General features: G+C 28.5%; 2 protein-coding genes across 4 annotated transcripts in view; one reads left to right on the plus strand and one right to left on the minus strand.

The window, feature by feature from the left end:
• LOC141904747 (mammalian ependymin-related protein 1-like) overlaps positions 1–17,591 on the minus strand; it is a 32,131-nt gene extending 14,540 nt beyond the window's left edge. Inside the window, exon 1 of one of the 2 annotated variants that reach the window (XM_074793401.1) lies at positions 17,526–17,591. The gene's annotated coding sequence lies outside the window, so the exon portion shown is untranslated. The remainder of the gene's footprint in view (positions 1–17,525) is intronic. The other variant, XM_074793399.1, reaches the window with a different exon arrangement.
• LOC141904746 (UNC93-like protein MFSD11) lies at positions 334–26,264 on the plus strand. Of its 2 annotated transcripts, XM_074793396.1 has the most exons (14): positions 334–434; positions 18,942–19,059; positions 20,828–20,892; positions 20,979–21,086; positions 21,507–21,586; positions 21,679–21,775; positions 22,099–22,293; positions 22,695–22,738; positions 22,833–22,898; positions 23,447–23,572; positions 24,066–24,234; positions 24,721–24,793; positions 25,139–25,210; positions 25,961–26,264. In XM_074793396.1, exons 2-14 carry the CDS (start codon positions 18,982–18,984, stop codon positions 26,129–26,131), a joined length of 1,344 nt encoding a protein of 447 aa, XP_074649497.1. In that variant the 5' UTR covers positions 334–434; positions 18,942–18,981; the 3' UTR covers positions 26,132–26,264. The 2 variants fall into 2 exon arrangements, with proteins under 2 accessions (XP_074649497.1, XP_074649498.1); XM_074793397.1 differs by lacking the exon at positions 18,942–19,059 and having other exon boundaries at positions 339–434.
• Positions 26,265–26,295: the final 31 nt, after the last annotated feature.

Here is a 26,295-nt window from a genome sequence, read left to right on the forward strand (position 1 = left end):
GTCGAAAATCAATTGATATCAGAGCCAACACAACCGAGACTTCCACTCCATTTTTGTCATTACTTCATTTTACAACCTAAACACAATTAGTTTTGTTAAGGAATGACGGTATGATTTTTAAGCAAATAATGCCGTTCAAAAGAGTGTGCCATCGGAAACTCGTAGGTCATATAATGTTCCATTTAATTGTATTTGTTTTGCTTCTGGCAGGGCGGGAGATTCTCGAACCCGTGTTTGTGGCCTTACCGTCCGGCTTACGTGGGAGGATACTCTGGCATGTGAGTAAAGATCAAAGCAACGATGACGGCCGACAATCAGTCATGTGACTGTTCAAAATGGCGGATTTCTACGATATCCGTCTTGCTCGAATTATCGTACTTGGAATATCATTTATGTTGATGTTCACTGCATTTCAAACATGCTCTATGATCGAGGTATTTAAAGTTAATCTGTTCTATCCATATCACTTGAGATTTGTTGATGACAAGTGGTGGAATGGTGGTTTATGTGGCTAAAGCGTGCAGGCCGGTTTAGTAGTCTGAATACCAGTCGTTGCGACAGTTGTTTGGGGCACAGGGACTTGTCACATTTGATAGTGAATGAATAAAACCAGTATCAATGACCAACTCCAGTATCCCTGTATGATAAAAAAAACTAATCATCAATCTGAAAATGACCTCTCCACATCAACCTCCTGTAATTCCGTAATACTAATGCAGACACACTTACCAACAAACTCCACGAACTCCATTTGTTTGTAAAGATAACCCGGACATGACGATATCGGAGGTTCATCCGAAAAATTATCCACGTAACTGCATAGGTGTAAGTAATTAGAAAAGTGGGGTTTCAGATCAGAGGGCGAGAGGGCGAGACACCACTCATCACCACAAGTAATTTTTTTTTCCTACTCATCACCACAAGTAATTTTTTTTCCTTATAAATGGGGGAGAATGAACACCAGCCAGAAAACAATAATGTCAATAAAAATCAATATTATTGCCAATATTGTAAAAAATACATCGATACATCTCATAAAACACGACATGAAAAAACTGCAAATCATATAAAAAATGTAATAGATTTTGAAACTCCAGAAAATTCTAATGAAAGAAAAGAACGATTAGAAAATATGAATGTGGATGAAATAAAATGTGAAGTTTGTAACGAATTTATAGTAAAAAGGAATTATAATAGACATCTCGAATCACAAAAACATTATAAAAATTTAAATAAAAATGTTTTAGGATTAGAATATTTTGATAATAAACCTCAACAAGTAAAAGAATCAACTTCAAAAACAAAATCTATTTCAAATAAACCTTACATGGAAAATGTTAGAAATTATATTGATTCACTAGAAATAAAAGATACAATTGAAATCTTAGAAACATTACATAGTAAAATTGGTCCTGCAGCTATTATATTTAGATTTTTTAAAGGTACAACAATAGAAGATTATAGTAAATTTAATGAAATAATAGAAAAAATACTAGATTTGATAACAGATGTTGAATATCCAAAAATTAGTATCTCTGGGAAAGTAAGTTTTATAAAGTCAGAAGAAAAAATGAATTATAATATTCAAACACTCTCTGAAGAAATAATTTCAAAAACACAAATAAAAGAGAAGTTAGAAAAAATATTAAATGAATTTAAACGTCATATTGAAGAAAGATATTTTGAGGGTTCTGGCTTAACATTGAATGAAATTATATATTTAGATTTAAATGTTTATAATACAAAAAGGAATAAAACATCAAAAAGTAATAAAATGTTTAAAAATGATTCAAACTTTACAACAGAAAAGGATATTAAAGCATCATCTTATATTAAATTACCATTTATAACAAAAGCAGTAATAAATATTCAAAATGAAGATAATAAATGTTTTCTATGGTCAATTATTAGTTGCTTACATCCAACACAGGAAAATGTTTGTAGAATAACAGATTATCGGAAATATGAAACATTATATAAAATTGATCAATATCCAGTAACTATAAAAATGATTCCTAAAATAGAAAAAGTTAATAATTTAAAAATAAATGTATTCGAATTAATGCAATTACCAAAAACAAAAGGTGAAAATATTAAAGATTATACATTGGAAGCTTTATATTTAACAGAATATTATGATGATGAAAATGCTATAGATTTGTTATATTATAAAAAAGATGAAAATGAACATTATATGTGGTTAAAACAAATTGATTTATTCTTTAGAACAACAGAAAGTGATCATCATCGTAAAATTTATCTATGTAGAAAATGTTTGTCTAAATTTATGACTGAGAATACATTATTAAAACATAAAGAATTATGTGATAATAAAGATTTTTGTAAATTAATAATGCCAACAGAAAAAGATTATAAATTGAAATTTACTAATCATAAATTTAAAAATATTATTCCATTTGTAATTTATGGGGATTTTGAATCGTTGAATAAAGAATTAACTGATCAAGATAGAAAAGAAATATATAACAAAAAGCAATTATTAAAATCAATGGATAAAGGAAATGAATTAAATGAAGACACAATACAAGACCCGCCAATTATAAATACAATTAAAAAAGTTCATCAAAGAGCTGCTGCTTATGGAATTTACATCAAATCAAATTATCCCGAATTATATGAAAGTCAATATATTTCTTTTAGAGGTGAAAATGTAGTTAATGATTTTTGTGATAAAATGATTGAATTAGAAAGTGATTTTACAAAATTATTAAACAAAAATAAATGAATAGTTATGACAAAAGAAGATGAAATTGATTTTAATTATGCAACTCATTGTTGTTATTGTGAAAAACGTTTTTATTCATTTGATAAAAGAGTTAGAGATCATGATCATTTGAATTCAAAATATCGTGGAGCTGCTCATGAAGATTGCAATTTACAAGCTAAAAAAGTAAATTTCGTACCAATATTATTTCATAATTTATCAGGATATGATACCCATCTATTTATAAAACAATTATCGGGAAAATTGGGAGCAATTAATCAAGAAATAGAAGAATATAATGCTATGAATGAAGCAAATGTAAGAAAATATGATTTTAAACTATTAGCTAAAACATCTGAAAATTATATTTCATTTCAATTTGGTTGCATTAGATTTTTAGATTCTTATAGATTTCTTGCAAGTTCATTAGATAATTTATCAAAAAGTTTAGTTGATAATGATTTTGTTATAACTCGATATTATTATCCAAATGAACAAGATTTTAAATTATTGAGATATAAAGGTGCAATTCCTTATTCATTTTATAAAACACATGATGATTTTAATGTAACAGAATTATTAAAAGATCAATTTTATGATCAATTAAAAGAGGAGTATGTGAAAGACGAAGTTTTTAATAGAACATTAAATATTTGGAACCATTTTAATATGAAAAATCATGGTGAATTAGTTGATTTATATTTAAAATCAGATGTTATGATATTGGCAGATATATTTGAAAAGTTTAGAGAAGTTAATCTAAACCATTTTAATGTTGACCCTTGTTATTGTTATTCAAGTCCTGGTTTAACCTGGCAATGTGGTTTAAAATATACAAATGTAGAATTAGATTTATTAAAAGAACCAGATATGGTTTTATTATTTGAAAAATCAATTAGAGGTGGAATTAGTGGTGTTATGGGAGATAGGTATTTTAAAGCAAATGATGAATATAAATTATTATATATTGACGCTAATAATTTATATGGTTGGGCAATGATGCAACCTCAACCATATAAAAATTTTATATTAACAGAAGTTGAAAATGATGATAAAACTGATTGGGAAAGCGCAATTACGAGTTTAAAAGATGAAGCGCCAATTGGTTATTTCTTCGTTGTAGATTTGGAATATCCCGAAAATATAAAGTTTAAAACAAGAAACTTGCCATATTGCCCAGAACATTTAACCGTAGATGATAGTTATTTAAGTGAATACCAGAAGAAAGTAAAACCGAAAGATCATGTTTTTACGGAAAAATTAATACTTACTCAAAATAATAAATACAATTATATTGTTCATTATAGAATGTTAAAATTTTATCTAAAACAAGGAATGAAATTAAAGAAAGTACATAGATATATTGAATTTAATCAATCGAAGTGGTTAGAAAAATATATAGATTTCAATACTCAACAGAGAACCATATCAAAAACAGATTTTGAAAAAGATTTCTTCAAATTAATGAATAATAGTTTTTATGGTAAAACATGTGAAAATATTAGAAATAGAAATGATATTGAATTAGTAAATAATTCTGAAAGATTAAGACATTTACAATCAAGTCCTAGACATTTAGGAAATAAAAGATTTGAAGATTATTTAACAGCAGTTAAATTAAAAAGAACATCAATGAAATTTAATAAACCTATATTTATTGGTTCGACTGTTTTAGAAGTATCAAAATTATTAATGTATGATTTTTATTATAATGTTTTACAACCACTTTTTGGAGAAAAACATATAGAAATATTATATTTTGATTCTGTAACAGCTGACACCCCAATATTATTAAAATACAATAACCAAATATTGGTAAGAAGAATTTCAGAAATAATTTCAAAACAAAATGAATGTTATATTTCATATGGTGAAAAAGAATTAATGCAAATAAATGGATTAATGGATGTTTGGACAAGAAATGGATGGAAAAAATTAAAGAATATTATTAGACATAAAACAAATAAGAAAATCTATAGAGTTAGAACTAAATTAGGATTTGTAGATGTAACAGAAGACCATAGTTTAATTAAACGAAATGGTGATGAAATAAAACCAACTGATATAAAAATTGGAGATGAAATTATTACATAAAAGATTTTACCCAAGAATGAATCATATGTCATTTGATGAAATAATTGATAATATTTATAATATAGAACCTGAAACATTGGAAGAAAAAGAATATTTTATCAAAGGATTTTTCATGGGTGATGGTTCAGCAGGTGTGTATAAATATGTTAATCGCAATAAATATTGTTGGTATTTATGCAATCAAGATTTGAAATTATTAGAAAGAATAAAGAAATTTTGCGAAGAAGTTTATTCACATAAAACATTTAGAATCATGGACCATATGAAATCATCCGCGGTTTATAGAATATTTGTAAATAATCCTAAAGATTTTGCTACAAAATATAATGATGAATTCTATATTCATGCAATAGTGAAAAGTAATACTTCAACTAAAGAAAAGATAGTTCCAGATTATGTATTAAATGCAAAAAATAATTTAAGAAAATGGTTCTTCATTGGATTCTATGCTGCAGATGGTTCAAAAAGTTTCAAAAACCACAAAACAATATCCTTTGCTCAAAAAGGAAAAGTTGCTATATCAGGATTAAATATATTATGCAGTTCATTAGGATTTAATATGAATATAGAATTAATTAAATCTAAACCAAATTGTTTTAATTTAAGGCATGTAGAAAAAGAATTAACAGAAGAAGTTAAAGATTTATTTGAAATATATAACCCAACTGACTATGTTTATGATTTATCAACAGATGACGGAACATTCAATTCTGGGTTCCCATTAATCCAAAAAAATACTGACAGTTACATACTAAAAATCAAGACAAATGATATAACAAAAGACTTAAAAACATTAAAACATCATTTTGATTTTAGCAATTATCCCAAAGATCATGAACTATTTAGCAATGATAATAAAAAGATTCCTGGTAAATTTAAAGATGAATTAGGAGGTGATGAAATGATTGAATTTGTTGGGATAAGAAGTAAAATGTATTCATATAAAACTAAAGAACATGAAGCTAAAAAGTTAAAAGGAATAACAAAACATGTGGTTGATAAACATATAGAATTTCAAGATTATATAAAGTGTTTATATAAATCAATTGTAATGAAACACAAAATGAATTGTTTAAGATCAGAAAATCATGAAATGTATATAAATGAAGTTGAAAAAACTAGTTTAAATCCATTTGATGATAAAAGGCATATTTTAGATGATGGTATAAAAACATTACCTTATGGCCATTAAAACATAAAATCAATATCATCAAACTCGAAATCACTATTGGCTTCTTCATTTTCATTTAATTGTTCAGGTTCTTCTTCAATTCCATTTTTCTCATTTAAATAAATTTCTATCTTGTTCCACATTTCATCTCGCTCTCTTTGTTTCTTTTTGTTTGTTAATTCATCAAATGGAATTATAATATCTAGGTTTAAATAATTTACAATCTTATTTAAAAAGAATTCATAATTTATTGAATCTGTTATTCTATTTTCCAAATGATACATTAATATTTGTTTAAATATTTTTTTTATATTTTCCATATCTTCTTCTGTTAATTTAGGTTTTTCATAATAATCGTTAAATAATAAATATAAATACATTTTCTTTTGTTTTGTGTTAAATGTTGACGGAATAATTGTTTTTATAATATCTTTTTTAGTTATTTCACCATTTTTATTTTCTATTATTTTCATTTTTTCAAGCCATTGCATATATTCTGGTGTATGATCTTCTATAGAAAATATTTTAAAAATTTCATCTAGATAATTTAATTTTGGTTCTATGAGAAAATCTCTAGTTTTTTCTTCACCCCATAAATTCTTTTGCCATCCACATTCAACACAAAATAACACAGCACCTTCTTGTCTTAAGGTCGCATAACTACATTGTGGGCATTTTCGTTTATAATTTATTGGTAATAGATCTTCATTAAGCTCTTGGTATTTTCTTACGTTTTCTTTATGTTTTATTGTTCTATTATGTAGATTTGAATTACTTGTTGTAATAATCAATTTACAATATTTACAATAATATGTTTTTCTTGTTAATTCATTATATTGTTTTTCTAACTTTTCAACTGTTTCTTTATTATCTGGTAACGTTTTCTCATATTTTATTTTTTCTAATAAATTATTTTTTCTTTCATTGAATTCAGTTTCAAATTTATTAGAAATTTTATCTATATGTGCTTTACGAAATTGATGATTCTCCCAATCTTCTATATTTTCAGGGTTATATTTTATTCGACAAGGCTCACAGAAATGATCTTTTATATTATCCTTATCATAGAATAAGAAAGGTCTTTTCCAAATAACTTCAGGTTCAACTTCGGCAGATTTACTATCAACATTAGCCGTTGCGCCATTAATTCTACACTTCTCTGAATGTTTTTTAACATAATTTCTTGAGAATAATTTATTACATTTTGGACAGTTTATTTTAGGGGGTTTATAATTTTCATCATGTTTTTTCATATGTCGAGCCTTATTACTTTTTCTTAGAAGTTCACCACAAATTTCGCATGCTATCTTCTCTTCCATTTATTAAGGAAAAATTTTATTAAAATTAATTTTTAGTGATGAGCGGTAATTTTTTTATGTTATAAATAATGGTAGAATTAAAAGAATACAGAATATTTGTAGATTCTAGAAGACTTACAAATTATAAATCTCATAATTTATTAATACAATTAGATAGAGAATTTAAGAATTGCGTTGATTTAAAATTAGTAAATATTAGTTTATGTAATTCTTTTTACAATGTAACGGATAAAAGTCTTGAACATTTAATTTTTTCAATCTTTTATAAAAAAAGGAATAAATGGTTTTTTATATATTTAAAACCAGGATTATATAATTTAAATACATTAGCACAAGAAATTAATAGAAAAGCTCGAGCTAAATTAGGAAGTGATTCTGGATTTAATATTAGAATTTTAAAAAGTGCTAGTTCTAATAAAATAAAGATTAGGTTAGACGAACAATTTAAATTTACAGTAAGAAAACCTTTAGGTAAACTGTTAGGAATTGCCCCAGATATTGTTACAGCATACGCAGAAGGTAAATCAAACTTAATACCTTTTACACACTTTTATATTTATTGTAATTTAATCGATCCTACAAAAACATTCGAAGCAACTAAAGATATAACTTGTAATTCTGGTTTACTAAACATTTTACCATTGAAGAATGTTAAAGAATTTGGAACGCAAATAAATTATAATTTAACGGAATGTGATTTCAAACCTTGTATTCCTCAATTTAATAATTTTAAATTAGAAATAAGAAATCATAATGGATACTTAATTGATTTGAATAACTTTCCTGTAATTTATGAATTAGTTATAAGATGTAAAGAGTAATTTTTCACCTATATAAATGAATATAACTGTTGGACCGAGTATATGTTTTGGTTTTGATTTTAAACGTGAGAAAGAAATGAAATTTAATATGAATGATGTAATTACACATATCAAAAATATTGCATTTTCTAATGAAACAACATTTGAGTATGAAACAACAATAGATAAAGAAACTTTTAATGTAGAAAAGATTACTAATTTAATTAGAGAATCTTTAAGATTTTATGAATTAGATGAAGATTTTATAATCGATGATATCAAAAAAATAATAATTGAAATATATACAAATGAAACTAGTAATAAAATAAATGTTGAATTAATCATCACTAATTTAACTAAATATTTTGATGATAGTAATTTTTTTGATTAATAAATGAGTGATAATAAGTGGATAATAACTGGATTATATAATGGAGCATTACTATCAGTTGGAACTGTTGGTTATTCAATGGTATTAAAAAAAGTATTCAAAATGGGAAGTGTTAATGTTGATAGATTTGATATAAATGATATTCTAAAATTAACATTAGCAGTTACTTTATCTAATTTAACAATTGATTATTTGGAAAAACAAAAATATATTCCCCCCATATAAATGTATAATTTTTTTGCTAAATAAATGGCTTCTGCAATTATAACTATTATAGGATCAGCAATCGTTAACGCTTTAGCATTTACTGGTGGTGGATATTTATTTAAACATATTGATAAAAATAGTTCATTAGGAGAACAAAGAAGACATAACTTAGCGTTAGAGAAATATAATAAAGATGCAGAAGAATATAGAGAAAAGAGACAAAACTATATGGATTACATCAATAAAGAATTATATGATCAGAAGATTTCACATAGAGATTTTCAATCAGTCGATGATGCAATGAGTTTATATAACGCGGTAACAAATAAAGAAAAATTACATCTTTACAAACCTAAATTATCAGATTATTATACCCCAAGTAAAGAACAACAGAAATATGAAATAATATGGATTTTAGGTGGAACAGTTATTGTTATATTTGTTGCTTATAAGTTTACTAATTAGTAATTTTTTTTCTAAATAAATGGAAGATAAAGTTGATAGTATTGATATTATTCCTCATGATATAAATAAAACTAAATTAAAAACATATTTAAAAAAACAAATATTAGAATTTGAAAGTGACTTAAAGATAAAAAAGAAAAAATATTTAAAAAGTAAAATTATATATTATCTTATTATTAGTGGTTCGGTTACAATTAGTTCTGTAATAACATTTCTAGCAATATTCAGTCCATTAACACCTTTAGCTATATCAATTGGTGTATTAGGATTAAGTTCAAGTGTTTTAACTGGTATAAGTTCAAAATTAAATATAAAAAGTAATAAAGAAAAAATAAAATCTAATATAAAAGAAATTAATAAATTAAAGAATACACTAGATTATATAATAAGTTTAAATGGTCATATAACAGTTGAAGAACAAGATAAATTATTAAAAGAATTAATAAATTATTAATTTTTTAATTATATAAATGGTAGAAAGTTTTCCAAAAACTTTCCGATATAATAAATCAATTAAATATAATATTCCAGCAATAGATTTTAATAAAGATATTACATATAGAAATGAAGTTTTAAATTCATTAATTGATTTATATATTTATGTTACTGAAAGTAATAATTTTAATGCAAAGATGGAAAATATATTTCATGTATATTTAATTAATTTTAAAAAATTGAAAGATGAAAAACAATGGTTATTAAAATCTAATATGAAGTATTGGCAGAACCAATTAAATTTTGCTGTTTATTGTGCAACAACAGGATGTGGAATAAGTTGGAATGATCATTTGAATAATTCTAAATATAAATTAATTCAAAGTTTATTTAGATTTCATACATACTTTCAAATCAGAATAATATTAAATGAATTAGAGTGCGCTTTACCAGGATCTAGATATTTTAAAGAATTAGATAATAATATTAATTTATCAAAGTTTTATAAAATTTGTAATGAATTTAATATAGATATAAATAATTCTGATTTTAGAATAAAAATTGGAACAATAAGATCACTTCCATGCCCTAGAAAGATTGCAGAATATTGTGCACTTCCCATACCATCTAATAGCTTTTATAATATCTATAATAAAAAATTAGGTTATGGTAAAATAGAAACAAAGGATTTAGAAACATTAAATTTCAATAAATTACCGAAATTTTATGATAATTTAAAACAAGAAAACAATAATGGTTGGGTTTATTTTATTTTAGAAAATAGTGAAGGTTTTACTAAATCAGGTATAGAAAGAATAAATCAATCTATTAGAACTTATTTGATTTGTATTCTAGGATCACAAGTTGAAACAAGATCACCGATAATTGGAAATTTGAATACATCATTCGATACACAAAAACAATTCAAAGTTTTATTTGAAGATTCAATTCATAATGATAAAAATAGATCGATTCCAGAAAACATTATAAGATATCAAAATTATTTAGATAAATCTCATGTAAGACTTAATTATTGTATAGGCCCTAATCTATTAATTATTTCTAATGATTTAGTATTAAAGATGGGAAATATAATTGGTTATAATAATCTAATTAAAACAGCAACAATAAATAATTCATTTGGATTAAATGATATAAATAAAAAGATTATTACTGCTCCAAAATTAATGGAAGGTGAAAAAAATAAAAAACACATTCAATCAACAGAAACTAAAACTAAGAATATTAAATTGGTTAATGATTCCAAAATAAAAGATTACAATACATCAGAAAATAATAGAACTAATAATATTCAACATGATATAATTAAACTAAATGATGATAATAAATCACATGAAAATACTAAATTAGCTATAACTTGTATAGGAATTGTAATCGGAGGAATATTATATTTTAAATTTTAATTTTCTTTATTATATAAATGGAAGTAGAAGGTGTAGAAGATATTGGAATGGATCCTTTTGATAAACCTGGTATAACTGATGAACAACCACCTAATTTTGATGAAACAAGTTTTAATGATGGTAATGAAACAGCATATAATTCTAATTTAACTACACCCCAATTTATTGACAAAGCACGTTCAAAGATAAGTATTGAAAATGAAGTACCAGAAATAACAGAAAAAGAATACAATTATAATGAATTTATTAATGATTTTAAACCTTTATTTGAAGAATCTGGTTATAATATAAATGAAAGAGGCGCTAGACTTTTAGTAAAAGATTTAAAATATTTAGATGGTGAATATTATTATTATTTGGATGGTGATAATTTAAATGGTGAATTTTATATTAATATCTCTTATAAAAATCAAAACAAAATATTAGCAGAATCAACTTTGATTAAGTTAGAACCAGATAGAATTAAGAGAATAAGTAATAGTAATGAAATAACTGTTGTTACACAAGAAGAAATAGATCACTTTAAAAAATTATTTAAAAAAAGAATTAATGAGTTATTTAACAAAATCTATGATAATTTAGAACCAGAAATGGAAGAGAATAGAAATCGATTAGATAGATTGAGATCTTCAACACCCGAAACATCGAGAAGAGACACTCAACCAATTGATAATGATTCAAGTCAATTACAATTACAATTACAATTAGAAAAACAAATTAATAGATTAAGTGATTCAGAAGAAGAAATGAATAGTACTGGAATAAATCGACTGCAATATTTACTAGAAAAAGGATTTCTTAATTTAACTGATGAAGAATTAGAAGCATTTCCTGAACAAATACGTAGAGAAATTAAAGGTATACAAGTATCAGCTGATGAAATTGCTAATATTAAGATGAGATTTTCTAAAATAACCATGTTAGAAAAAGAATTAACTAATGCAGATGAAGAATTAAAACAATTAGAATTAAATAGAGATCTTAATGTAATTTATGAAGCTGATTATGAAAGCAGAAAGTTAGCTTTAGTAAAAGAAATAGATGATTTAGAATATAACATAAAATTACAAAAAGAAGAAAGAGATATATTATTAAAATCATATGATCTTAATCATATTAAAAAATTAAAAGTTATTTTTAAAGATTTGTTGATTAAACCAGATTCTGAAATATCATTAAAAGACAGAATAAGATTATTATTTAAATTAGAAGGAATAACAATTCTTTCAATTGTAACAGCTGTAACTATGTTATTTACAACAATTGGTTTAGCAATATCAAATGCTTTGAAATCTACTCCTACTCCCACTCCCAATAAACCAGATAAACCTCCAGGTAATAATTCTATACAAGATAAAGTTAAAGATGGTTTAAAGAAATTAGCAAAATATTTATGGGAACTATCAAAGAAATCTGCTGCAGCTTTACCGGGAGTTATTGCTTCAATTGTTGGTTTTATATTGAAATCTGCAGGTAATATTCTTAACTTTGCTGCTGAACATATTATTTTATTTTTAATTACAGTTGTAAGTGCTATTATTTTTGGGTTAGTAAATATGATATCAAAAAATATCAAGTAAACCATGATATCAAAAAATATCAAAAAATAAATAATTAATTTTTTTGTTAAATAAATGAGTGGGAGTTATATAAGTCCTTCGAAGAATCATAGAATATCTAATGCTATTAAAGCAGAGAGATCACATCATATAATTACTCATAACCCTTCTAATATTAATCCCGATGAAACTTTATACGTTAGAATCCCTCGATTAACACAAAATACTTTTTATGTTCCAAACAGTATTTATTTATCAGCCGATATAAAAGTAACTGGCCATGATAACAATTATGTTGTTGATAATGTTGGAAGATATTTGATTAAAAAATTAACTATAAAGATTGGTCCGGAAACAGTTTTCTCATTAGATGATTATAATTTATTTATGCATTATAAAGATTTATGGTTAACTAAAGAAAATAGAAATAATATGATATTTCAAGGCATCCAATCGGAAAACCATAATAAATTAAGATCTGAAGCCAATAATGCAGTAGTAACTCGTGCCACAGATAATTTGATTAAAAAGATTTATGGAAGCAAATATAAAATTCCATTAGACTTTGAATTGATAAATAATAATGCACCTTTATATAAATACGCAATTCAAGAAGATATTATATTTGAGATAACATTTGCTCCTGTAAATGAAATTGTATTATCTAGCGTTGTTAAAGATATGGGTTATAAATTATCGAATATATGTTTAGAATATAACACAGTAACTAATGAAAATATTGCTAGCACAATTCAAACTCAATACAATCAAGGATTTTCATTATTATATGATTATATTGATAAATTTAAAACTGTAACTATTAATGCAAATGATGAAATAATTAATGAGAATATTAACTTTCCTAGAAGATCTATTAAAGGTATATTAATATTTTTTACTATTGCAACATATTCTAATGGTGCAATAAATGTTGATAATTATTATAATCCTGAAATAACAAAAGTAGAAATAACTATTGAAGGTATAGCGAATAAAATATTTTGTCAAGGAATGAGAATGATAGATCAATGGGTAGAAATTAAAAAACATTTTATGAATGAAAAAGTAAAATCATTTGAAAATTGTAATATTAATCAAATTGATTATTATACCGGTAATAAATATGCATTATGGTTAGATTTTAGAACAACTGAAGATAATTCATTACATGGTTCTGGAAAAAAACTACAAAATACAAAAGATGGAATACAATTATTCATGAAAAAGAATAAAGGAATCAAAAATTTTAAAATGCACATTTATATTATATCTGATGCGCAATTAAATATTGTAAATTCACAATTAGATAGTATTCAATATTAGAAATATAAAGTTAAAATTAAGTGTATATAAATGGGTGGTAAAAAATCTCCTAATACTAAAGAACAATATTTAAGAAATTTATATTACAACCCTGAGAGTTCGGTTGCTTATTCTTCTACCAAACATATATGGCGTCAAGTAAAACAAGATAAATTAGATAAGATAATCCCACAAAATTTAGTTAAATATAAAGATATAAATGAATTTATGTTAGAACAACCAACATATACAACACATAAAAAAATTGTTAGAAAATATGAAACTCGTAAAACTATGGTAAGTTATGTAGATCAACAGTGGCAAGGAGATTTAATTGATAGGAAAAATGTTAAGAAAGATAATGATGATTATTGGTGGTTATTGAATATAATTGATATTTTTAGTCGTTATGTATGGAGTTTCCCACTTTATAGAAAAGATGCTGCACAAACATCACATGTTTTAAGAAAATTTCTTTCGGATGATAAACTAAAACCAGAAAAAATACAATTTGATGATGGAAAAGAATTTGATAATTCACTTGTTCATGAACTCTTAGATAATCATAATATTAAATATTTTTCAACAAAATCAGATAAAAAAGCAGCAGTTGTTGAACGATTTAATAGAACATTAAGAACAAGAATGTGGAAATATTTTACAGCAAATAATACTTTTAAATGGATTGATGTTTTACCAAAATTGATAGAAGGATATAATAATTCTTATCATTCTTCTATTGGAATGAAACCTATTGATGCTAGAAAATCTGAAAATGCTGAAATTGTTTGGAATAATTTATATGGAGCATTTCTTATAGATGATTTTGGTGAACCTAAATTTAAAGTTGGTCAAAATGTTAGAATTTCTAAGTATAAAAAGATATTTGATAAAGGATACGATCGAAATTTTACTAGGGAAATATATAAAATAAAAAAGGTAATAACAACAAAACCATATGTCTATAAATTAGAAGATTTAGATGGTGAAGAAGTTGATGGATATTTTTATGAAGAAGAATTAAGTTTAACTACTGAAAATCTAGAACAAGAATATAAAATTGAAAAAGTATTAAAAACAAAAACTATTAAAAGAAAAAAATATTCTTTAGTAAAATGGGTTGGATGGCCAGATAAATTCAATGAATGGATATTATCAAGTAAAATTAAAAATATATAAATGAATAAGGAATTACTCATATTTGAGCCTCATAATATGTTAATTTCTGGTGTAACAAATTGTGGAAAAACTTATTTTATATTACATTTATTAGAAACTGTTTATGAAAACTATTTTGATAATATAGTATTATTTTGTCCAACATATGAATTTAATCAAACTTATGATAGAAATATTACTAGGAATAATAAATTTATTATATTAGATCCTAAAACAGTAAAAGAAAATTTAGATAATTGTATTAAAATAGCAATTGATATTTATAAAGGATCAAATACATTATTTATCATAGATGATTGTGCAAATTTACATGATTCTAAAATTAGAGAAAGTGAGTTATGTTATTTAGCTTTCTCTGGGAGACATTTTGGGATAACAACTTGGGTTTTAAATCAAAAATATAATTCAATTGTTAAAGACTTTAGAGAAAACATTAGATTTCTAGTTTTATTCTACAATAAAGATAGAAAATCAATGAAAAATGCACTTGAGGAAAATGATATTATTCCACATGATTTACATAATGAATATATGGATGAGTTGAAAAATATCAAAAGATCAAAATTACTATTTAGATTACAACACCCATTTAAATATGAATTTATTTAAATTCAATTAGTTTGTTAATCTAGTTGAATTCTAGTTATTGGTAGTTGTAACAAAAATCAAATAGATTTAACAATATTTTAACTAGCTTGTTAATCTATTTTAATTCTAGTTACATTCTAGTTGAATTCTAGTTGTTAGTAGTTGAAACAAAAATCAACTAGATTTAACAAGAAATAAATAAAAACAACAATATTTCAACTAGCTTGTTAATCTAGTTGAATTCTAGTTACATTCTAGTTAAATTCTAGTTGCAACATCACACAATTAATTTTTTTGTTATATAAATGGTAGGTGAAAAGAAAATAAAATCTAAAAATGGTGATGTTCCAATTGAAAAAACTTTAGATAATTTAGGAATAACAGAAACAAAATTAACTCCAGATGATGGTGTTTTAAATAATGTTACAACAAATAATAATTATGAATATTATCTTTATTGTAAACATCAATTAGAAATATTAATAGCATCTGGAAAATGTAAAAATTTTGTCAGTAAAAATTTAACTTATAATGAATTAGACACAATGAAATCAGATGAAATTATTAAATTATTTAAGATTTATGAAGCCGCGAGAACAGCTAGAATTAATGACGCGATATCAGAAAATGTAGTAAAAGGTTATAGTAAATTATGTAATTATATACTACCAATTGAAGATGAAAATAGATTATATTCCGATTTAAAAAATGATTATTTAGTTATGACTGAATTAAATAAATGGATTGGATATTTATCATTTCAATTAGGTGGATTTATGACATTATTATCAACTGGAGTTATAACATTTTCAAATATTGAAAGTAAAAATATTTCTATAATAAATGAGCGAGGTGAAAGAAGTGAAGGAATTAACTGTGAAGAAAAAACCGAGAACTCAGAAACAAATTGAATGGTCTCGACAATTAGGAATTAAATCACAAGAATATAAAAAAGCTGTAAAAGAAAAAATAAGTAATAAAAATGTTAATAAAAATGGTGAAAATATTGTTATTTCTACTCCTTCTGATAGTAGAATATTTGATAAATATTTATATTTTACAGTTGGATTTGTAATTGTATTCATTTTGATTGGGTGTAGTTGGTATAAGAAATCAAATAAAATTCATAATATTAGTAATTCTGAACCAACTGCTATCAAAAATGAAAGTACTTCTGAAATTCCAAAATTGATAATAAAAAAAATGGATTAATATTTTAGAAAAAAAAGTAAAAAAAATAATTAAATATCTCACTACTTTTGTCTATCTATGTGGAGCAATTAAATTGTCCAGATAAGTCATTTCGGATTCTAGATATTCATTATTTTTATTAATTTATTTTGTTTTTATTTGAATATTTGAATTTGAATTTGTTAATCAATTAACATAGTAATTGATTACTAATTTGATTAAAAATTATATCATAATTAAGTTAAAAATACATAATTCATTTATCAGTTTTCATTCTTACATTCTTTTCATTTGGAATAATTTATAATTTCAAATTTCACATATTTTTTTAACACCAACAACATTTACTTAGGTGTTTTAGCTAAGTATATAAGGCAATTCATTCAACCACTGGAGTAGCTCTAGCCAGCAGAGGCATTTTGAAAATGCACCTTCGTCCACTCTCTGGGTTTCTACTTCGGTTTCGAATTTCGAGATTGGTAGAAATTACATTAGGCGCCTTTAATATAATGTGATTTCTACCAATCATTGAAGGAGATCCCGGTTGATGTGGGTCTCCGGGGGTGTAAGTAGAAATGACGGGGGATAAGCGTCCCGTGGCGCCTTTCAATAATGGGATGCTTATCCCCTGAAAACTCTGTAGGTCGAGGATAGGGCAATTTTGCTAAAACTTACCGTAAAAACATTGAAATATTCCTTTTAATCACGAGAGAATGATGACTATCCTCCTATCGTCACAGCTGAGCTAATTTAAATAAACCTCGTTTTCAGCAACTAATGAAAACGCAGTAATTCGATACCAGCTAACTGGTTTGTGTGTGTTGTATGTACTACGTGCTTATTATAACAACAACGTTGTGCAACACCTGTTTGATTGATCAATATTCAAATGAAGCACTCTCTTATAATAATATGTAACAGATGTACTGTATGATTGTAGTTGTTTATAAAACGACTAAGGTCATTTTGGATTCTAGATATTCATTATTTTTATTTCTTATTTAATCAACAATTTCTAAATCATGATGACCGTCTTCATTTTTCCCATGATATATTATTTTAAATCCTACTAAATCTTTCAATTCCTCCGTACTCAATGAAACCCATTTATCGGGTAAAAACACTTTAAATTCTCGCGATGTACTAACATTACAGTAGCTTAAATTAGCTGATACTTTCTCTCCATATTTAGTTTTTATCTTTTCTAATTTCAATATTTTATGTTCAATTTCTTTTGTAACATCAACTAACTTTTTTATTTCAAATTGTTTTTTTGCTGGTTTTATTCTGTTATTTATTGTTGCTAAGAATGCTTTTCTATCTCCCATTTATTAGGAAAAAAAATTACTTGTGGTGATGAGTGGTGTCTCGCCCTCTCGCCCTCTGATCTGAAACCCCACTTTTCTAATTACTGGTGTAAGCGTTTATTTTACGAAGCACCGTCAACGGCGGAAGAGTAGTTATTATCTATGTGAAACACGGTATTGATTATTGCGAACTCTTATCATATGAAGTAACCAATGATAATCTTTGGATAAAATTAGAAAACTACAACCGGGGTGTATCTACTGAAGCCCTAATGCATCCATCGATGAGAGTAGGGAGATTTGATTTATAAGATGTCAAAAGAGATACGCCCTATGCCGAAATTATTATCTGTGGAGATATGAATTTTTATCCTGAGATAGACTGGAATGAGATGTCCACCAAGTTAGGGTTGCCAACTGCTCCGGAAAGATTCGTGATTATTTTCTCACCCAGCACGTATAGATCAACCAACAAGGCACCGTGCAAACCAGCGTAGGTCACGACTGTCAACATAAGGCACCCCTTCTGGGAGCGAAGACCACGTCATTATTATTTTTAATCTCAATTGATTTTAATGAACTTCCGAGGAGTGTTAATGTATGAAGTGGTGAACCTACGATAAAGTGAGGGACGAAATGTGTAAACAAAACTCATTTGACTGTCAAATCAGTTTTGTTTTGACAACTCGTCAGACAGCTTATCAAGCTTGGATGTCACATTTAGCTGATATTTAATTAGAGATTCGATATGTGATCTAACCAAAAGGTTTGTACCCTGTTATAGAATTACCCATGAGCACGACGAAGGTAAAAAGCCCATTTGGATGAATGCCCCGGCTCTAAGGAAAGTTAAAATGAAACACTACAGAGAGCCTGGTAAAGGTATCTCACCACCAAGAACGGTAAGTTTAACAAATTGTATCAACAAAAGAAACTTTGCGCGAAGAGAAATAAAAAGAGCCGTCAGATTGTACGAAAAAAAACTATCGTGAACAAGGTTAGAAAAACCCTTAGGCATTCTGGAGTTACATGAATACTAGATCTAAAATCAAACAAAAAACAGACATACCGCCTTCGGTTTCAACAACGGTTCGATACTTTCAGATGACAAAGAGATAGCTAAACTATTTAACACCTTCTTTAGTCGCGTGTTCACGGAGAAAAATTTGACGAGCTTTCCCGATCGAGCACCGAAGGTTTTAGAAAACATAAGTAATATTGATATAGATGCCGAACTAGTATAGAAACATTTGAATAACCTAAATATACAAGAGCCCAGGCCCTGATACTCTCACCGAGAGTATACTCGGGGAACTGTCCGTTGAGCTTTGTTTACCTTTGGCGATTCTTTTTGAAAAATCGCTAAAACTATGGTCACTTACCATCGGACTGGAAAATTGGTCTTATAATGCCTATCCTAAAAAGGACGAAAAGACGAAGTTAGAAATTACCACCCTGACAATTATCAGGCATACAACAATGGAGCACTTAAGATACATCGATATCCCCTGCACAACATAGCTTTGTACCCAAAAAGGAATTGTCAGACCAACCTGTCAATGTCTCTTGAGAAATGGACCAGTAAACTCGACCGAAAAGGTATGGTTGACTCAATTTACATAGACTTCGAATAGGTGTTTGATAGGGTACCTCAGTGCCACCAACGTTTGACAAGGAAACTACGTAATATGGGTATAGACGGCAAGGTCTTAGATTGGATATCAGATTTCCGAAGGAAAAAACCCGAGCGTGACTTAAGCATTCCGCGTTATTGAACTTCGTTTTGTGAATAATATTAGGCGGCTCCGAAATGTTCTCGGTTATTATCAGGATATCTAATTTTATGCGCTCTGCGTGATATATGCATTTTGCTGAAGACCCGTGTGAGTTATCCTGTAACATCTTCTGAACAAACCAATGATGATCGTAAATGTCAATAATGAATGTCTATCACGTCCACGATTCCCCGGTCTCGGCACATAAGAAAAAGATACAGTAAACCTTGCGTAAGTCGTATAATCGCTTATATAGGATGAATATTGATGGTCCCGAATTTTCCTTCTTTTTTCTAATAAATTAACATCCCAATATTTCCTCCAATTCAAAAGTCGGTAACTCGCCATACTCGTAGTATATCTTTTCTTGGCCCCAAAATAAAAATCAGGATTACTAAAAAAATCGAGATTAATCACCGAAAGCCAAAGGGATATATATTCTTCCCATTGCAGTTTGATTTCTTCCCTGTTCCGACCCCTGTTTCTTGCTTGGAATCGACGATGCATTTGACAGACGTTATTATTGTGTTTTAGAAAAATAAACCGGAAATATTTCAGTGTTTTCAAAACATTTGTTGATTTAATTTTTCCGTTCACAGAAACTGATTCTCAAGTCGTAGTTTTCGGAAAGTGGTGAAATCCGACTTATTCAACGTCAGATTTTCCATGTTGGGGGATTTTTCTTGTTCCCAAAAGATCTGACTTACACAAGGTTTACACTTAGCCTATTGGATTCTTCATGATACGACGGCTTTTGAAGTGTTGCCCGAATGCTGTAAGCAGGCAGTAGGACTTGAACCCGCTTGTCACGTGCATTATCCCCCTGAGTTATTGAAGCTGCTTAACTTTTAATAATTTGGAAAGACTGGGAAAATCCGATCTATTTCTATTGCAGGAGACAGTAATCGAAGGAGCAATAAATGAACCAAACAGTACATTCACCGGAAATGGATATACAAGGTTTTATTTGCATACGAAAAAATCAGATGTAGTCCTGCGATTCATTTTCGCGAAAAATGTGTTAAATCGAAAACCATTTATTTCAGTCTGGCGATAATTTATGTGTCACTCGCAGTGTCGAATTGGGCGGCGCCTTCGATTGTTAGCGTGTTAGGCCTCAAAATATCGATGATGGTATCTGGTGCTATTTATGCGTGGGTATTTTTATATTCTATTCAATTTTTTTGTATTAAGTTTGAGCGTTGAAGAATAAGATAGCTTCATAATAACAGTAAGGTAGTGGGTATCATGTCGACATGACAATGTTGTAACTAAAGCGTTCTTGACTGTGACGTAGTGGCAGCGATATAGAAAAAATTCGAGTTCGAATATTGCTAGTTCAATCAAGTCTACTCACCCTTAACCCTCAACGATTCTAATCATGAATCTAACCATTTAACCCCTTACCCCGAAACCTAATCATAGTGATATTAATGTAATTTTTTTTTATACATGGAGATGGTGGTAATGATGGTAGACTTCTCAACGAACTTTTGAGCACGTAACCCCGAAAGTTAACTCAACGGAATTATTTTAACAGTACATATACACTATCTCATTGTTGATATTTGCAGGCTGTTTATAGCGTCATTTTTGAAACCAATGACGTGGGCATTGTACACGACGTCGGTTTTGGTCGGAATCGCTGCGGCAGGTGACTTTTTTCGTCATTCAAAAATTGACTTAAAATGAAAAACACCTCAATTCTTGTGCAAATAAAAAGATCTGTCTTGATTGTATTTTTAGTGTTATGGACAGCACAAGGAAGTTACTTAACTCTCAATTCTGATCCCGATACGATCGCAATTACAAGTGGAATTTTCTGGGCATTGTTTCAGTGCAGGTGGGTGCCCTAAAAGATTCAAATTTTCCTATATTCAAACTAAGGGGAGCTATGTTTTCCGGTTACTCTTGATGAGATGAAAATGACGATAATGATGATGAAAGAATATACATGTATAGAACTAATACTATCAGTTACCCAGAATACCAAACTTACTTTTCCATGAGAGTCGGGCTATTCGATTGAAACAAATACAATGCCTATATGTTACCAGAATTAATGTAATGACCGTCGAATGGTTAAGCACCTATGCTCTTACTTGCTTCACGTAGGTCAGCATTCAAAAAGCGATTAGATTTTTGTGTTTTTCTTTTATCTTCCAGTTTGCTGATAGGAAACGTGTATGTTTATTTTACGTTCAAAGGCGATATAACAGTGGACGCGGCGACCAGGACTACGTTATTTTTAGTGTTTACAGCAGTCTGTGTGGCGGGCGTTTTGTTTCTCGCGATATTGTTCTGTTTGAAAGGTCGACAAGAGACCAGTGTGGAGTCTCTAGTAGTTCCGATAAATCAGGGGTAAAGTAATTTACAACAGGGATTTCATCAATGCGCCATTTGAAAATCTTTTAACCCATAGATTACTGCGAATTAATTTCAATTATTCCGAAAAAAACTTCAATCAATCTTGTTTTCAAGAATTTTGATTTTCTTCGCATAGACGCGACATGATATAAGCTCGTCAGGTCTATATGAGTGTCTTAAGTCTATACTCTTACACGGATATTCTTGTCTAATACTCTTTGTAAGTGGTATAGAATGGCGAATGTCGGCAGCCTTTTAGAAAATTGGGATGTTGATCAATGTTCTAATGGGAGTAGTGCTAATCCCCGATGCTCAACTCTGTATCCAGTCACTTTAGTCCCAACCCTATCATGTCTGTACAATGTTGTATTAAGTATTTTGTGTGCTGTTTTCAGTGACGGAGAAAACCGGGGAAATGACGGGCCGTTACAAGCGCTTAGTAAGTTCAGAATCGATTTAGAATTCTGTCAAAATTTAGTTTATCTTTTTTACGGATGCCTTGTGCATAATTGATTTTAATCATCCGTTTACAGAAGGGTTGTTCCATTTGTTTATTACAAGAGACATTTTATTGCTGTGCGTCACATTTGGATTTACAGGTACCTGTATTAATCTAATTCATAGGACTAGACTCGTCAAACTTCGAATGCTTCTAGTCCGATATTCACTGTACTACGCGATACTGTATAAATTATGATTTCGATGCGCCATACACCACACTAATGGTGGCCGATTCAGACAATTCGTACCGTTATGAGAAACAACACAAGACACCATTTCGTTGCTTGTGTCGTGGTGATTTACGAGTAGATACCCAAAAAATGGCGCCTGGAAACTGTAAAAAGGCTTATTAAGCCTTTTTACAGTTTCCAGGCGCCATTTTTTTATAGTAAATCACCATGAGACAAGCAACGAAATGGTGTCTTGTGTTGTTTCTCATAACGGTACGAATTGTCTGAATCAGCCACCATTATATTGTATATCGGGAGCTCAATCACCCCTGATTACTGGGAAAATACTCAAATATTCCTTCCAGAAACACATAACTGTTAGTGTGGTGTATGGTGCATCTCTGATTAACAGAAAAAATCTCTTGACTGTCCCCTGATGTGGAGAGCTGTTCTTATTGTTTTCTACCTCATTACAGGTCTTTCACTCACATTCTTTAGTGGTGTTTATGGTACATCCGTCGGTCATTCGAAACGATTTGGTACCGATGCCAAAGGCCTGATCGGAATTTGTGGAATATTCATCGGAGTTGGTGAAATTCTAGGTATTTTAAAGCTTATTAATGTTAGAAAATGAAAAGATGATTGTGCATAAACTTGTTTAATGGGGATTTTAGATATTCGAGCAAATTACATGCAATTGCACCTACACACGTGTATGTACGTTAATCTTGGGAGGGTTTAACATTAACCACGATAAATTTGGTCTCGTAAATAGTTGACAGTTACTAGGCTGAAACATAATTGAGTCACCGGTAAATCTTCGGTTAATCTAAAACAGGCATGTGAATCTGGCTGTATGATTACTGAACCTGAAAATTCGTTACTGCAAAAAGTTAGCAGCGTGTACATGTATCATGTATGAACCTGTTTTCGTGCTCTGTGCAAATGTAAATTTTTTGTGGAGCAATAAACTGATTGTAATTGTAAAAAAAATCTAAGCGCTCGGTTAACCATGTAGCTGCTTCATTTTCCAACCTGGCAGATTTACTTGTAGCAATGATTTAATTCACTACAATTTTTAATTTTTTACACAAGGTGCTGCTCTGTTAGGTTTATTCGGCAAGTGGATTAAACGATTTGGTAGAGATCCCATTGTATTGTTCGGTTTCCTAGTAAACATAACGGCGTATTATCTGATATTCTTAAATCTTCCACAAATGTCTCCCATCGAAGAAACTGATGGTGCGGTTTATGTGGACTTCGGGTAAATGTTCTTTAAGATGATTTTAAAGACCGATTGTTAAGTACCGATACGTGTGTAAGCTGTACCTAGGACCAAAAGTATAAAGTCAAAAGCATATACAATCTCTGTACATTTATGTAGCCTCGTAGAGAAAGTGAAGATACAAGATACAAGTATACAAGTATAAATGTACATTCCTGAAAAAGTAATGTATGGTGGTCTTATTTTTTCTCAATATTTGAGTATGGTATAAATGTAGAACCCAACTATTCTTAATGTTTACCAGGTAACGAGCAATGAGTTTCTTTATCTTTTTGCATACGGGTGCTCGTCTTAGTACCAATATTTACCAATGTTAGATAACCGGCGAAATACACTATTTTTGGGTACCAGTATAAACCTAATGAATAGTCCCATATAGATTTTCAAACCAATCATATTTGAATCATTTATGAAAATTCGAATTAATAGTACCGGTAATAAGTTTAAGATGAAATTCCTTTTTAGAAATTTTTCCAAGTATTTGGTGGTGATCTGTGCATTCCTTATAGGCTTGGGTGATTGTTGTTTTAATACTCAGGTTAGTAGGTTATTGGTGTATTGATGTTTTTACTTCGAAAAATGGGAATACTCCATGTATTACAAACTTATTGAAGAAGGGGAGGGGAATGATAACGAATAAATGAAATATAGGTGAGCCGCTTCCATAGTCATGGCTTACATTAAGATTAGTCTAAGACCAAGTCTAAGAGTTCTATAGCCAATTTAACAACTTAAGGCCAGTCTTGTGATTTATGACCCCTTCCAGAGATTAAGTGAACTTTAGAACGCCCCCCCCCCCCCAGAAGGGGAGGGTAGGGGCATTCGATATGCAATAAATATGAACTGAACTGATCTGTGTTTTTAATATTCTATTATTTTGCAGATATATTCAATACTAGGATTTTTATACGCTGAGGACAGTGCTCCGGCTTTTGCCTTGTATCAATTCCTCCAGGTAACAATATCACAAGTAATATATTGTTCTCAAAATCTGATATAGCAACAATTCATTCGCACAAAACTCATTGAATTAGATACCAGTTTCACATTTTCTTGTTATATGTATAAAGCAAAATCAGTTAAAATTGGTTAAATAATCAAACTTGACTCGCGACTGTGGAACTGGGTCCAGTTTACAGAATGCTTCAGTGATCTATTGCTAGCTTTGCATTTTGGTCAATAATCAATTAGACATGCAACGCTATCCTATCATCATCAACAAACAAAATTCATCACTTACTTCATCATAGTCTGTATATTCTTCCAATCATGAAATCAATCATGAAATCCGTATGCGGTAAACCTTGCTTAATTCAGACAAGCTGGGACCGGCAAAATGCCTTTTTGTCTGAGTTTGTTAAATGTCCGGGTCTCGCTATACGGGTTTGACATCGCTATCAAACCATGGAGCTAGTTTCATAAACTAGTTTTCATTATGTTAGACCCTATATACGTTTTTGCTTGAGTTAAACCTTATAGCACAATGAACTACTCAAACCAATCTTAATTGGTCATAACCAATCTTGATTAAGAATTTAAGAACACTTTTGGACTAAATCATGCAACTGGGTCCCTTGGGCCATAGGAACTACATGTATATAGGTATTCTATCAAATTGATGCATGTAATGTGTAAACCTTCCATTTCATTTATACATAGACATTTCATATGGAGTAGAATAATCATTTTCTTATATCGGCTTCAGGCGGTGTTGGCTGCTATTGGCTTTTTCTACAGTACAGCCCTACGGCTCGAGTTTCAGCTACTGATAATGGTCATAGGAACAACTTTAGGAACTCTGTCTTTTTTCGTGGTCGAGCACTCAGGAAGTGTACATAATCGCAGAGGGTATGCAGAGATAGGTTCCAGTATATGAAATGATCAAAGCACCAAAAATTTCTTCCAAAACGACTCTTTATATATTTTTTGCACGGCAAATAAAATTTTATAAGAAATGAAATATATTGATATTTGTAATTATGTATTTTTAATGTGTTCTAAAAATAAAACTGTCCATAATATATATCTTCATTTTGGTTT

Source organism: Tubulanus polymorphus, chromosome 4 (genome assembly GCF_964204645.1).
Source record: "Tubulanus polymorphus chromosome 4, tnTubPoly1.2, whole genome shotgun sequence".
In the NCBI taxonomy this organism is placed as follows: Eukaryota; Metazoa; Nemertea; class Palaeonemertea; order Tubulaniformes; family Tubulanidae; genus Tubulanus; species Tubulanus polymorphus.

What these genes read in the sequence shown, in the direction of transcription:
- LOC141904746 (XM_074793396.1), top strand. Translation starts at nt 18,982, where the DNA reads ATGAATGCCCCGGCTCTAAGGAAAGTTAAAATGAAACACTACAGAGAG. An exon ending in CGTCACATTTGGATTTACAG is followed by an intron (nt 22,899 to 23,446) that starts GTACCTGTATTA and finishes ACCTCATTACAG; the next exon opens with GTCTTTCACTCACATTCTTT. An exon ending in GCGGTTTATGTGGACTTCGG is followed by an intron (nt 24,235 to 24,720) that starts GTAAATGTTCTT and finishes ATTCCTTTTTAG; the next exon opens with AAATTTTTCCAAGTATTTGG.